The sequence below is a fragment of the Pezoporus flaviventris genome, unplaced genomic scaffold, assembly GCF_033815535.1.
Source record: "Pezoporus flaviventris isolate CSIRO_AGI_PZ_B2104156 unplaced genomic scaffold, CSIRO_AGI_Pfla_v1 ptg000002l, whole genome shotgun sequence".
NCBI classification, from domain to species: domain Eukaryota; kingdom Metazoa; phylum Chordata; class Aves; order Psittaciformes; family Psittacidae; genus Pezoporus; species Pezoporus flaviventris.
Window position 1 is genome coordinate 9,754,245 of NW_026892550.1, and position 12,877 is coordinate 9,767,121.

Consider the following 12,877-nt stretch of genomic DNA (forward strand, 5'->3'; position numbering starts at 1 on the left):
AAAACAACCCCAAACCAACAGTGATGCACAATACAATTGTTCACCCCCCACTGGGTTATACCCAGCCCTTCCCAAGCAGCAATCAGCCCTTTCCAGCCAACTTCCTCCAGTTTATATGTTGGGCATGATGTGCTGTGGTATGGAATACCCTCTTGGGTCGGGTGTCCTGTCTCTGCTCTCTCCCAGCTTTTTGTGCTGCTCCTCACTGCCAGAGCATGATAGACTGAAAAGTCCATGACCGGAGTAAACACCATTCAACAACTAAAACATGGTGTGTTATCAGCACTGTTCTCAGACTAAAGCTGAAAACACAGCACTGCACCAGGTACTAGGAAAAAGGTTAACTCTATCCAGATGAAACCAGGACAACTAGTAACCATTGAAATCAAAGCATCTTCTGCATGTTTTCTCAGAAGGTGACACGGTTTTACTGCAGTATGTCACAGGTCTGACTAGAATTTTTAGCTTTAATCACTTAAGATGCTTAATCTTTTAGACTTGCTTATTTTGTTATCAGAACTCTTGAGCAGGTGTGTGTTTCAGCTCAGTATTTTGTTAATATAAGTTCACAATAGCATAAATGTTTTTCACAAGACTTTCTTCAGTCTCAGATTTTCCTTAGATTCTTGATCTATTGTTTAATCTGACAGTGTCACTTGTAGGTGCTGATTTTATGCCGCTCACCACCAATCTAAAGCTCGCACTAATCCTTTCAATCCAAGTGCATAAAATTGAAAGAAAAAAGAATTGGACAGTGAGAGAGGGAATTACATTCAGAAACTCCTCCTTCCACTTGTCCTATAACATCATTACTACATTTTATTGTAACGAAACTTTTCTTTTAAAATATTTTTGAAATTTATACTTAAAATCTGATTAGTTTTATTAATAATCTTCCAAAAGAAAAACATAACTGATTAAATGAAATTTGTTCTCTGAGTTAAATGTATGTAGAAAAACAAGGGGCTTGCTATATATATGAGTTTGTAGCAGGAGACTGGGGACATCTGAGCACTCTGCTTACTCTCTGTGTGAATAAAATCCCAGTCCTGTGTCTGCTCTCACAGGGGACCAAGAACTCCTTGCTCATAAACAGTTTTAAGATTAGTGCAAGGTATTAGTGCTAATATACTTATGAAGGTTTGAAGTCATATGTTTTATATCAGATTATTTTTTTCATGTCCAAGGTAGGTCCTCAATATTGATTGAGAAGTTTTCTGCTCTAAAACATGATTATTTTCCTTGTTCTGTACATTTAATCTAAAAATCTGTGCATTCGCTCTCTAGTCTGTGTACACTGTGAAAGATGCCCAGGAAATAGAGGAGAATAAAATAGCCAACAAGAGATTACAGCAGCAAGTTCTGACCTTGAAAGCCCAGCTCAGGGACCAGGCTGCATTAGAAAATCAGCGTCATGACTTGCAGAATGAAGTGGAACTCCTTCAGGCTCAGCTATGTCAAAAGGTACCTTAAACCTGTTTTCTGTGTGCTTAAGTGGGTGGATAAATATGAGCTTAGCCTTTAGATTCTACCTCTTTCCTCTTTAAGGAGAGAACCAAAATAGTCTTTCCTGGGAATGAGTCTGAGGATAATTAAAATGGTTTCCAGGCATATGAAAGTACCCCTGACTTGAGAGAAATAAAGAGATGTAAATTGCCTGGGTGGTCAATGTTATGGAAAGATGATACCCTACAATAGAAGTTGCTGCCAGTCTCTGCTATAATCCCCATAGTGTAATGCAAGTGAAGTGATGCTGAAATTCTTTACAGAGCCACCTCCTTGGCTTAAATTGTCAGGATTTTTAACATTCCCAGCTCTCTTGTTGCACTATATCTGGTTCGGAAACACACTGAATTAGTGATACAGCTTTGATGGATTTTTTTTTTCCCAACTTTTTGATCCAGCTGCTAGGATTGCACATTCTCAGGTGTGTAGTTTGTTTTTCTATTAATTTACATAGTTATTCTGGCGAGAGCTCCCATATATACACAAATATACTTACATTAGCAGTTTTTACACTTGTGCATTACATTTCACCTAGCAAACCAGAGCAAGTACAGACATTAACATTTGCTAAGCTACTGCTTTACTGTGTGACAGCAGGTTACTGCTGTCAGTATGAATATAAATACTGAACTCAGGTGGGAAAAAAGTCCTGCTAGGGCCTTTTCCCCTTAGATTTTGTTTTCTATGTGTTTAGAAACTAGTTTTGAAAAAGAGATGATAGTTACAGTGTGAGCCAAACTGGAATTTCCCATCATAATCTGAAACAACTAGTAAATGGCATTTTCTCAATGGTATTCTTCCACATGTTCTACAGTTTTGCTGGTTTTGGATTTGTTTTTGTTTTTTTTCCTAGCCTTGTCAAATGCTGTGATTTGCTCTAACCAGTCCTGTACAGAGGGTTAGTGGCTTTTCTCAGACAGACACCTCTTAGCAGAATAGGGGTGGTAAAATAAACTTCTTTTGATAGTGTCTGGTGTCTGTAGTGATGGATGGGGGTGCATATAAGTTGGTAGGTTAGTAAAAGGTGAGATGTTCTATCCATATAAATAGGCAACTTCGAATTACTCTATTGCATTAACAAAACGTTTTGCTCCATACATCAAGAATTGAATTTCCCCAGTGCAGAGACCTACTGCTAAGCTTTTTTCTCCCAGTGCTAGTGCAGTGTACAGACATGTCTCCCCTGTCCTATCTACTCTGTTTCTTCCCAAGCCCACAGGTTATTAGCTGAGGACCATGCAAACTTTTTCAGCATAATTGAACTTTCGTAAGAGAAGTCTTTTTCTGATGCATATATCTACTGTAGGCTTTATAGAAATACAAACTGTCAAGCAAAATTAATGCAAAAGAATTTGTACTTTTTTGCCAAATAATACTTAATAATAATAATGGCAAATAATATGTAATAGAAATGAATTTTACCTGGTGGGATATTGTATTTTTTTCTACATAATCAGAAAGCAGATTTCCAAGAATAATAACTATTTTAATCCTCAGGTACAAACTAGGTCATCTGGTTTATGTCCTAATAGATGTCATGCACTGATTGCATCAGTGTAGGAAGTTGTTGATGTTCACTTTTCAGGGCCTGCCATGGAATATGCATGACAAAAATTCCTCCTTGTTTCTCTAATTCTACAATGTAATTTAGATTATAAGAGGGAAGATTTTCCCCAAAAGTGGATTTTAAAAGATTCATAGAGTAAATGGGAACATGAGTGCACAATGAAGGATACCATGTCTTTAATGTGATGCTGCTTTGACGAAATAACCCCACTGATATAGGGCTCCATCTGAAAACATACAAAAGCCTTTATTAATACATAAGATCAACATTAATGCTAGTAGGGTAGTGCTTGTGTCCCAGGGCCTATCTGTGTACAACCAACTCCTTACGCTGCTTCACCTTGTTTGTGATGCAGCATCACACAAGAATGCAAAGTGTACACTTCAAAGTTGGGACTAAAACGAACACCAAAACCTGCTACACCGTTTCAAAGTGGCTATTGAATAAATTAATGCAGAATGTTTTCCAAACTTTCAGGAAAAAGAACTTCAGAAGAGAAAATCTGAAATGAAGTTGACACTAGCTCCTCTGAAGGTACTGTATTCTCCTGAAAGCAGATGAAGGACCTACACCGTAGTTTATCCTCTGCTTACAGACTTCTTTCTGTGCATGTACCTGCCCTTTGCAGCTGTCCCTGAACTAGCTGTTTGCTAATGGTCTTTAGGCTTTAAGCAAGAGCTTGCTGACATTATTGCCTTGGGTACCCTTCAGCTTATCGAAAGGGGGCCTTGCACAAGGAAAAGGAACTTCTCTTTCCAGTTTATCTGTGTGCAAGGTGCAGAGGCATCTAATGGCTTAGAAACATAGGACTGTAATCTGTATCTTTAGGTCAAAATATATGAAATTGCAGGTCAGACACAAAATGTAAACTTGTAGCCAGAACAGGGAATGAAATGAGTGTATATGTGTCCATGCCACATAGGCTAAGCTGGCTTGCCTCACCCGAAAGTGCCAGGAAAGGAACAGCTTCATCGCAAGGATGAATGGTGAATTTCACAGGCAAGGAATTATTAACCCTGCCTTTGATGAAGAGGTGAAAAACTTGGTGAATGACGTGGCCCTGGAGGAGTACACAGTTGCTTTTACATCAGTTTATGACCAAGAGGTAAGTGTTTGTACTTCCTTGGAGGCTCCTCCAATTTCTACTATTGTACTAAGTTACTGATTATCTTTTTAAGTGCTTAGTGAGACTCTGTGGGTGAAAACTGAGTTATAAAACATATTTATAATAAGTGCTAAAGTATTGCTTCAAATAAGTCCATGGAGTTGGCTGCTTTGCTTCTGTTTAGATCAGGATTTAGATCGGGAGTTCATTACAAAGTATGTCAGTGCTCCCTGCAGAAATACTTTCCTGTTATTTTGATGAGGTATCCTATTGGATAATGCAGCAAATATTCAATTCCACTTTAAATATCAATAATTTTGTGTTTTCTTCCTGCACTGTGTAGAAATCAGAATTTAAAAAAAAAAAAAGCCTACAATGAATCATTTTAAGATTTAAGTCAGCTCAGTGGACATTCAGATTCAAAAGGGAGTTAGCTACTTGTGTTTTGTTGGGAAGATGAAAGTGGATCCAGAAGGATTCATTCTGCTTCACACCTGGTTCTGTTCAACATTGTCATTAATAGCTTGGGTGCTAGAAATATACTTCATGTTTTTGGAGTAGCACCTACTTGAAGACATTCTGAAGGAGAGGAATCTGAATCTGGCAACCTGCAGAAGCAGGAATTCCATTGCAGTACTTCAGTAGATTTCCAACAAGCTTCTCCCCACCCCCCCCTTTAATTTTCCCTTTCTTATTATTTTAAACAAAGCCTGTAAATATACCCGAACAATATTTGTTAATGTTTGTCTCAAGAATATGCATATAGAAACTTGCTAGTTAAAAGGGGGGGGGGGGGGAAATCTTGTGCTACACATTTGTATTGGAAAAGTGGCTGCCTGCCACAGCAGAACGCAGAACACAGAACGTAGCTTTGTGCTATGCTTTGTACTTCAGCTAACAAAATGCACTGCAAAATGACTACATAAAAATGACACTGGCACAGTTTAATGAGACTGACATCTATTTTTCATCAGCAGAAGATGCTCAGAATACAGTATAGCATATCTGCAGGATTATTTTTCTGATTATTTTACATTTTTGCACACAGAGTGGCATTCTCTACCACTGAAGAAGTTTTTTCTTCTAGTGTTATTAAGTGTTGCAAGCTGTCATTCAGTCGCATTTGTTTCTGTGGCAAGAAATAATGTAATTACATTTTAAGGAAAAGGTAGATTGATTCCTGGTTGCAGGATGGGACAGGATTCTGTGTCTGGCTGTGTCTGAATATGGCAGGTCTGGGCCCACCGCTGTTTCACCCAAGCTCACACTGAGAATGCTTTATGTGACAGTAGTCAGGAACTCATATGTCAGAAGGGAGATAATATTTCACTGCCTCAGACATTTTCTCAGACATCGCTGTGATAAATGAGTATTAGTGTAAAGCTTCCCAAGACTGTAAATATCAAAATATGACATACGCTCACACTGTCTCCCTTAACACAAAACCTAGCAGCTCCAACAGGAGAAAATTAGATTGAATCTATATTCTGATGGCCAGTGAGTTCATCTGCAATGTAGGAGCCCCACATTCAATAAATATCTGTTTATTCATACTAAGTGGAGCACAAACTCCATCCCATAGTTTCCAGCACTGCAGTGGTCAGAGGTCTCACTCAGGTTCAGGCATGCTGGTGTTCAAGCCTGGCTTTTCTGATCAGGCAGAGAACAGACTGGCTCTTGCTGGACACCTTGACCCTGAGTTTTAGACCATTCTGGTCTGTGGTAATTAATTCCATGTGTAACAGGGGAATACTTTCCTGCTAAGGCAAATCTTTATGTTCCCATGAAAAAATTAGGTTTCCATGGATCAGTTTTCCAATGGAAGACATTTTGATGAGAAAATGTCCAAGTGTCACTACTGTTAATTTAATAAATAATGGTTACAGTCAAAAAGAAGAGAGTCTACTTCTTATTCCTGTGATATAGTCATTTGGTTTTAAAAATCCTGTACCGAACTCTGTAGACATATGTTAAACTGAACCGGCTTTTATCTTTGAGTGTTCAAGTTTTTTTTGTGTTTCAACTCTGTTCTCACTGGACTTCACATCTAATATTCCAGAGCTATGCCCAGCTTTTGCTTACATAAAACTCCTTTGAAAGCTCATTCCTTCCTCCCCCTCAGTTTTTCACTTCTAAATCGTTCCTAACATTTGAACACTTCTAGAGAAAACCTGGTGGATTGATGCTGTGGAGGTGGGGGCCTTTTTCTTTCTTTAATTAAAGATCTGCAATTGGTTTTGTTCATTTCTGGACCCAGTGACAAATGGAAGCCTGTCACACATTGGCAGCAGACCTGCTTGCTTTGGGTAACTGATGAATTTCAACTGAAATTTTGCAGTGATGCATGAAGGGCTGATCCCCAGAGCCCTTTGAAGGGAAAGGGGACTCTGTATTCAATTCAGTGCCTGGCCTATTGCAGCTCAATAAAAAACTTTGTGTCTGATTCTCAGAGGAAAATAAGTTTTAAAATTCTTTCAAGAACTCTTTCCATCTTTACATGGAATTACATATAGAGAGGATAGAGCTGTGTGCTAGGGAGCTCCAGCTTCAGTAGAGGGCTTATGGGCTTCAGCAAATTACTCATGCTTATAGACAAAAGTGAACTTCAGTTTTTGGCTTATTCAGGACACAATGGATGGCTGTTTATTCCCTTCTGTTTGCCAGAAGTGTTTTTTTCCTAATCCTCACCCCAGTTAAAACACTAAACCATGAAGACAATGTCATGAAAAACTGATCATCTTTGAGCCTCTCTTCAGACTTCAGGTTCACTTTCCAAGACTGTTCTCAGACACAATAAATCACTGTTGTCCCAATGGCTTCATCTTGCTGATTTGCACTAACTCAAGACTTCAAATCAATTCAGTTTAGGTGAACAGCAAACATTTTGAGTTCTGTCATTCATGGTTATTTTCATAGCTCAGTGTTACATTCAAATATTTTTGAATGAGAAATAAAAGCTTGAATCATGTAGTACCTCATGATTTTTTTCCAGCAGGGTACTCTTCTCTGAGGCCAGATATACATTAGAGTAATGTGCTCAGAAAAGAAAGTCAGTTTTCCTTCTCTTAATGTTCTTTCCTAGTCCCTGCGAAGAGGACTAGATTTTAAATGACATTTCTTCACCATAAAACTGTACACCATGAAGCTGTTTATTTATAATTTAGTTTAATAGCATAATGTAGTGTAATTTAATTTTAGTTTTATTTATTATAATAAACACATACAATTGCACAGAAGGGGTTTTATTTCAATTCTTTCTCATTCAGAAGAAACACCAAGCAAAAATTGTGTGCAGGATGGTAAAGAAAAGATGACTAAGTTTTGAAAGAAATAGTATTTTGGGGAGCCATACAAATGACAATTCATGTCTGATATGGATCTGAAATTTTTGGAGGCATAAGTTAACTTCCAAACCTTTGTCATATATTTTCCTTTAAAAGACCTAAACAGAGAAACTGTTAAATTCCCTTGTAGTGGAGCAATAATAAATTTGGGCAACTGAAATGGTTAAAACCCCTTGTCTTATTTTGTGTTTGGAAAATGAAATGCATTTGTCTGAAGAGGACACAACCCATGGGTAAGGGCTGCCTCCAGCAGGTGCTCATGGCACTCAGCACAGTGCCACAGCTGAGTTTAACATGCCCAATGTCAGACACAGAGTATGTGGACATTTTTAGCCCTTTATCGTGTCCCATTTTAATCATCTTTTTTTAAATGCTGTTTTTTTTCAGTGGAAAGGCCTTGGCCTCATCTTTTTTCCTTGCTGTTGTAGAATTAATTCATGAACATTATTTACAGTTATTGTTTTTCTGTCTTTCCCAGTGGAAAAGACATATGACAGCATTCATCAAATGACATTAGATATTCATGTTCACTAAAGAGCTAACAAAAAGGACTGTGACTAGACTTTGCAACAGCTGCTTTACTTGGACTGGTAACAGTGGGAAACAAGAGAAGATGCTCCAGATAACTAATAAGAAATCCAAAAGAGTAGGCTCTAAGTGTTTAAAGCCAGGTGGGATGGGGCTTTAAGCAACCTGGTCTAATGGAAAGTGCTCCTGCCTGTGGCAGGGGGGTTGTAACTAGATGCTTTAAGGTCCCTTCCAACCCAAACCATTGTATGATAATTCTATGATTTATATTTTCTTTCCATAGTGGGTCTGAAGCCATTGTTGCTGTTTGGCCTCATTTCTCATGGCTGCCCTCATTTCTCAGAGCTGAGAGGAAATCTGTGCAAGGAAAACAGGGATAAATGGTATTGCTTTTTATTGCTTTTCATGGAGTCATCTTAAACTTTATGGATGGAAAGCTCCAGGCAAAGAACGTGTCCAGTGTAGTAAATTATTTGTTCTACAGAATAGGGAATAAATGTGCAGAACAGTATAACTTAATTCTTCTTTATGTCAGGGGATTTCTTCAGAGATGCTTTTTGGTAGAACAATGCTTTCTATTTATTTATTTATTTAATTTCTACTCATTTCCTTGCATGAAACCACTTACTGCTTCCCTGTGAATCATATTTGAAGGAAAGAGGCCTGAAATAACAGTCTCTGATGCTCTTCTTAAAATGATTTGTGTGGCTGGTGAGATCAGAAGCTTTCCTGGCACTGAGGGTGAGATACATTTCATGTTTGATGTCTGGACTTGAGACAATCACATCCATGGTAGTTTATTTCTATATATTTGGTAGGGAGAAAGAGGTATTTACAAGGAAGTATTCTGCCCATTCTATGTATCTGCTTTAGATAAGCAGGAAGAGTCACAGAAGCTGGACTCCACTGGTTGTGATAAGGGCCAGTCATTTGCTTTGGTCAAATGAGTTCCACCCTGAGAGGGAAGAACTTTGGACTTTCAGTCATTTGGGGGCAATACTGATCAAGACTAAGGAACCTTTCAAGACAAAGCTTTTCTGCAGGAAGGAGCCTCTTTTTCTGACATTACAGAAAATGTGGCTTAAATCATTGTAATTCCAAGGGAATGAAAGAGAGGAGATGGCGGTTATTATTCAGTAATTTTTTTAAAGAAGGCTAAAAGACTTTGCTGAGAAATGTATATCAGTTTTGACCTTCAGAAAGATTACTAAAAAATATTGAGGGGTATAAATTATGGATTAAAACCAGTTAAGGGCAGCCTGGCCTTTCCAGTGAAATAACTGCTAAAGCTATTCAGTCATTATGTAAATGGTTGTTTGTACAGAGGGTATCTCAAGAATTCGTGGTGGCTGAGGAGGTGACACATGTTCAAGGTTAGTGTCATTTTAAAGTAAAATTGGACCTGGTTGACAAAGGTTTAGATCTGTTTCCTGACTATATAAATAATACAGATATTTTAGCATTTTATTCTTATCTCTGATACCACTGTTGGTTTTTTTTATTTTTGTAATATTGGATGAAGGTGCTGGTTTTTGTTTTTAATGTCAATCCTTTCTAGAGTCCTATGAAACACTGAAGACAAGCTCTTTTGAGAGAATCATGCCAGCTGTCAAATATAGTGCAGACCATACTGTGGAAACTTCATCAGTGTAGTAGCAGCTTCACTCATCCGGTTTTGCATTAACCCACCTTTCTACTGAGTTTCACTAAGTTAGCTGCAGCAGAACTCAGTGATCCCAAGAGGCAAAGATATTTGTGAGTTGAACAGTTGAAGAAAAGGCCCTGCAAGGATGCTATCTTTCTAGAAATGAAATGTGCCACAGCTTTGATTTGTGGCTGTGTTTTTTGTGGTAGATTTACCAGCTCTCCTTCCTATGAAGAGGACAATGAATTGTCTTTGCATGGGTCACTGAGCTCCAGAACTTGTTCTGCTCCTGCTAACTCTCATCTATCACCAGGGATGCCTCTAACCGTGCTTCCTACAGTGAGGAAATTCTCATCCAATAATTTTAGATCCAATCTCTTCATGCCTCAAAACATTTCAAGGCTGCCCTTTGTAACCTCTCCATTGCTTTCAGCCAGCCAGCATTTTTTGTGAGTGCTGGGGAGAGATACTGCACTTCTAACCTTGGTTAGAAATCAAGGACTTCGGAAGCTGCCTTTGGCTTCTGCGTTTATAGAGGAACATCCAAATGTATAGCTTTTGCTTTCCAACTGATCTATCTATGCCTGTAATGTTAGGATATGATAGGGTATTCATGCCACCCTACCCAAGTAAATGCTGTATCCAGACAGTGTCACAGGCTCCTACTTTAATCAGTGTAGGGAAAGTAATTCTTTTAGAGAAGAGCAGCAATCTAAATTATGTGCACAAAGCTGTTCAGTATGAGTGGTCCTTCAATTCCTGGATGTTACCATCTTGTTCCCTGGCCTGTTCACCCTGAAGTGAGTGGTCCAGGTGGTAGCTGCTCCTGGGGAGTGTCTCAGCTGGCCAAACATGCTTGTGTTCTGTACTTTAACAGAGCCAATGGCCAAAATTCAGCAGCATTGGCTCCCTCTTCTCATGGCGGGGAGCCAATAACTGAAGGCAAAATAGCATCAAAGGCAGTAGTCTTCACTTGTGTTTACCACTCACGTTTTCTTACATGGTGTATCCTTGGGAAAGGGTCTGTCCTGCAGCACACTAGGTCTAGATATGGACGGGCATGGCCCACCCTCCTGACCCTGCAAGCTGAATACCAGTGTGTTGGTGTACTTAAGAATCACAGGACACGTACTCCAAGGAGCCCATGAGCTCTGAGGGCTGCTTTGCAAGCAAGAGATGAGAGTGATGAGCTTTTTCAGGTCTGCCTACCTTGTATATTTCAACAGCTGGGACTCAGTGTCACCTCAAAAGCTATGGAATGGTAAAGCACCACTGATACCTCTACACTGATACCTCTAACCCTTGTGTTGGAGTTGCTCCTCCTGCAAGCAGCATGTTTCTCATGAAGCTCCACAGTGATCAAACCTGCAGGATGGTGAAACTTCTTCTCTTGACAATGGCAACAGCTTACACACTCCACATTCTTCTTCATGCTGTAATAGTTATATTTTGATACATGAGCTTGTCAATAAATGTTCATCTTTTTTTTGGGGGGGGTGGGGTGGAACAGATGTCATCTCAGAGCATTCTCACAGCACTCTTGCATTTCAGAATTCTCTATTTCTTTTTAAAGGACACAAGCGATGTAGCTAATGCTCATTAAAGATGTACAGAGCAAACCAAATATATTATTTTAAGTAAAATCTCTTTTATATTAAGTAACCATTCCTGACCTGGCATATTTATAGAATTTGCATTTTTGGAGTTTTTGCAAGAGGACTAATGGCAATGAGGTGATAACTCTTTTCCTGCTTTCAACTGCTATAAAAAGCTGCCTAATTAAACAGCTGCCATTTCTCTCTAAATTTGGCTTGGGTTCAATGAAGCTATTCAATGCTAATGTTTGTTGTGGTGCTAAAGTTGTTTTGGAGGTGAAATAAGATCAACTGAAGTTAATATTATGTTGATTCAGAATAGAACGGTCTGTATGAGAGTTCATGCAGTTGAATTAATACACTTTTGAAGACCATTCAGCTTCACTTTCCTGAGCATTCATAAGCAGAAAAACCTAAATCTGTTGTTTAGTGTGGAATGTGAGAATATATGTGTGAAAGAATCATGTTAGAAATTTTGAGATTCTTCATGAGGAGACCTAAAATTTGCCAATTTTTTAGATTACAATTTTTTTCTATATTTTTATCTAAGTTTTCTTAATATTCAGATGCAAAGTTTAGCTGTAGTTAAGGCTTAGAGGTATTTTTTTTTTGGTGGGGGAAGAGTTGATGAATACAGGATTCCTTTTTAGACAGATGCAGGAATGCTTCACATTTAAAATAATTGGTATAATATCTTTTTTTCTTATTTTGGTAGTTTATTTATATTTAATCTCTATGAACACTTATTGCTATAAATTTATTCAAGTGGCTTCTACTGTTCCAAAATAAACAGCATTGGAGAGCTTCACTTAACTTGGATTTCTTAAAATGCTATTTTCTCTTGCAGATGCTGCCTTCTTCCACAGATAAGTCACAGGCCCATGGACAGCCAGAGGATCATGAGACATATGTCAAAGTGAATGGGATGACACGATCAATACCTGCAAACTCTCAGCAAGAGGTGGATAGCATCCACAGCTCTCATTTCACTCCAGATGTGTATGCTGGTTCTGTAAAGTTAACAAGCCCAGAGAGGATCATAGCCTTGCATCGAGAGCTAAGACAAAACCATCACAAAAACTGCCAGGTCAGTAGAAATTGGTTTTAGTTTAGTGAAATTATTATATTTGGCAGTCATTTTATAGATCGTGTATATATTTCAGTGATTGTTTCCAGAGTTGCACAGTTGATTGTTAGTTTAAACAAGCTGATGACAGTAAAAGCTTCATGCTTTTAATTTCCAAATGCATTCATAATTCATTTTCTTCCCCATTGTTTAGGAATGGCTTGGGGCTTGTAAAAATAATTAAAAGGTTTTGCTTTCATCAAGGTGTACTTTCTGGTAAGGCTATCTTTGAAAACTGTTGGATGTAATGTTGATCTTGTCCTACCTTTTCTTTTTCCTCTTTTTTTCTTTTAGTGATCCAATTATTCCTATGCCCTGAAGCTCTTTATAGTAATTTCCATTAACTGCAGGAATCCTGTTAAGAGCAGAGCTGATCAATTGCAATTGCATTTGTGACAGTCTGCTGCTAAACTAAACGCACAGGAGATTTCACCCTCTCTGAGACAACATAACCTCTCCAT

The 12,877-nt window shown here is 38.4% G+C and overlaps 1 protein-coding gene across 5 annotated transcripts in view; it reads left to right on the plus strand.

Annotated features, from left to right (window-relative positions):
- The window catches only part of CUNH4orf50 (chromosome unknown C4orf50 homolog), a 35,338-nt gene that overhangs the window by 21,012 nt on the left and 1,449 nt on the right, over positions 1-12,877 (plus strand). For 4 of the 5 annotated variants that reach the window (XM_061468803.1, XM_061468814.1, XM_061468830.1 and 1 more), the window contains exons 10-13: positions 1,288-1,464; positions 3,551-3,607; positions 3,996-4,178; positions 12,138-12,377. In XM_061468803.1, coding sequence (XP_061324787.1) covers positions 1,288-1,464; positions 3,551-3,607; positions 3,996-4,178; positions 12,138-12,377 — 657 coding nt within the window. The remainder of the gene's footprint in view (positions 1-1,287; positions 1,465-3,550; positions 3,608-3,995; positions 4,179-12,137; positions 12,378-12,877) is intronic. The other variant, XM_061468835.1, reaches the window with a different exon arrangement.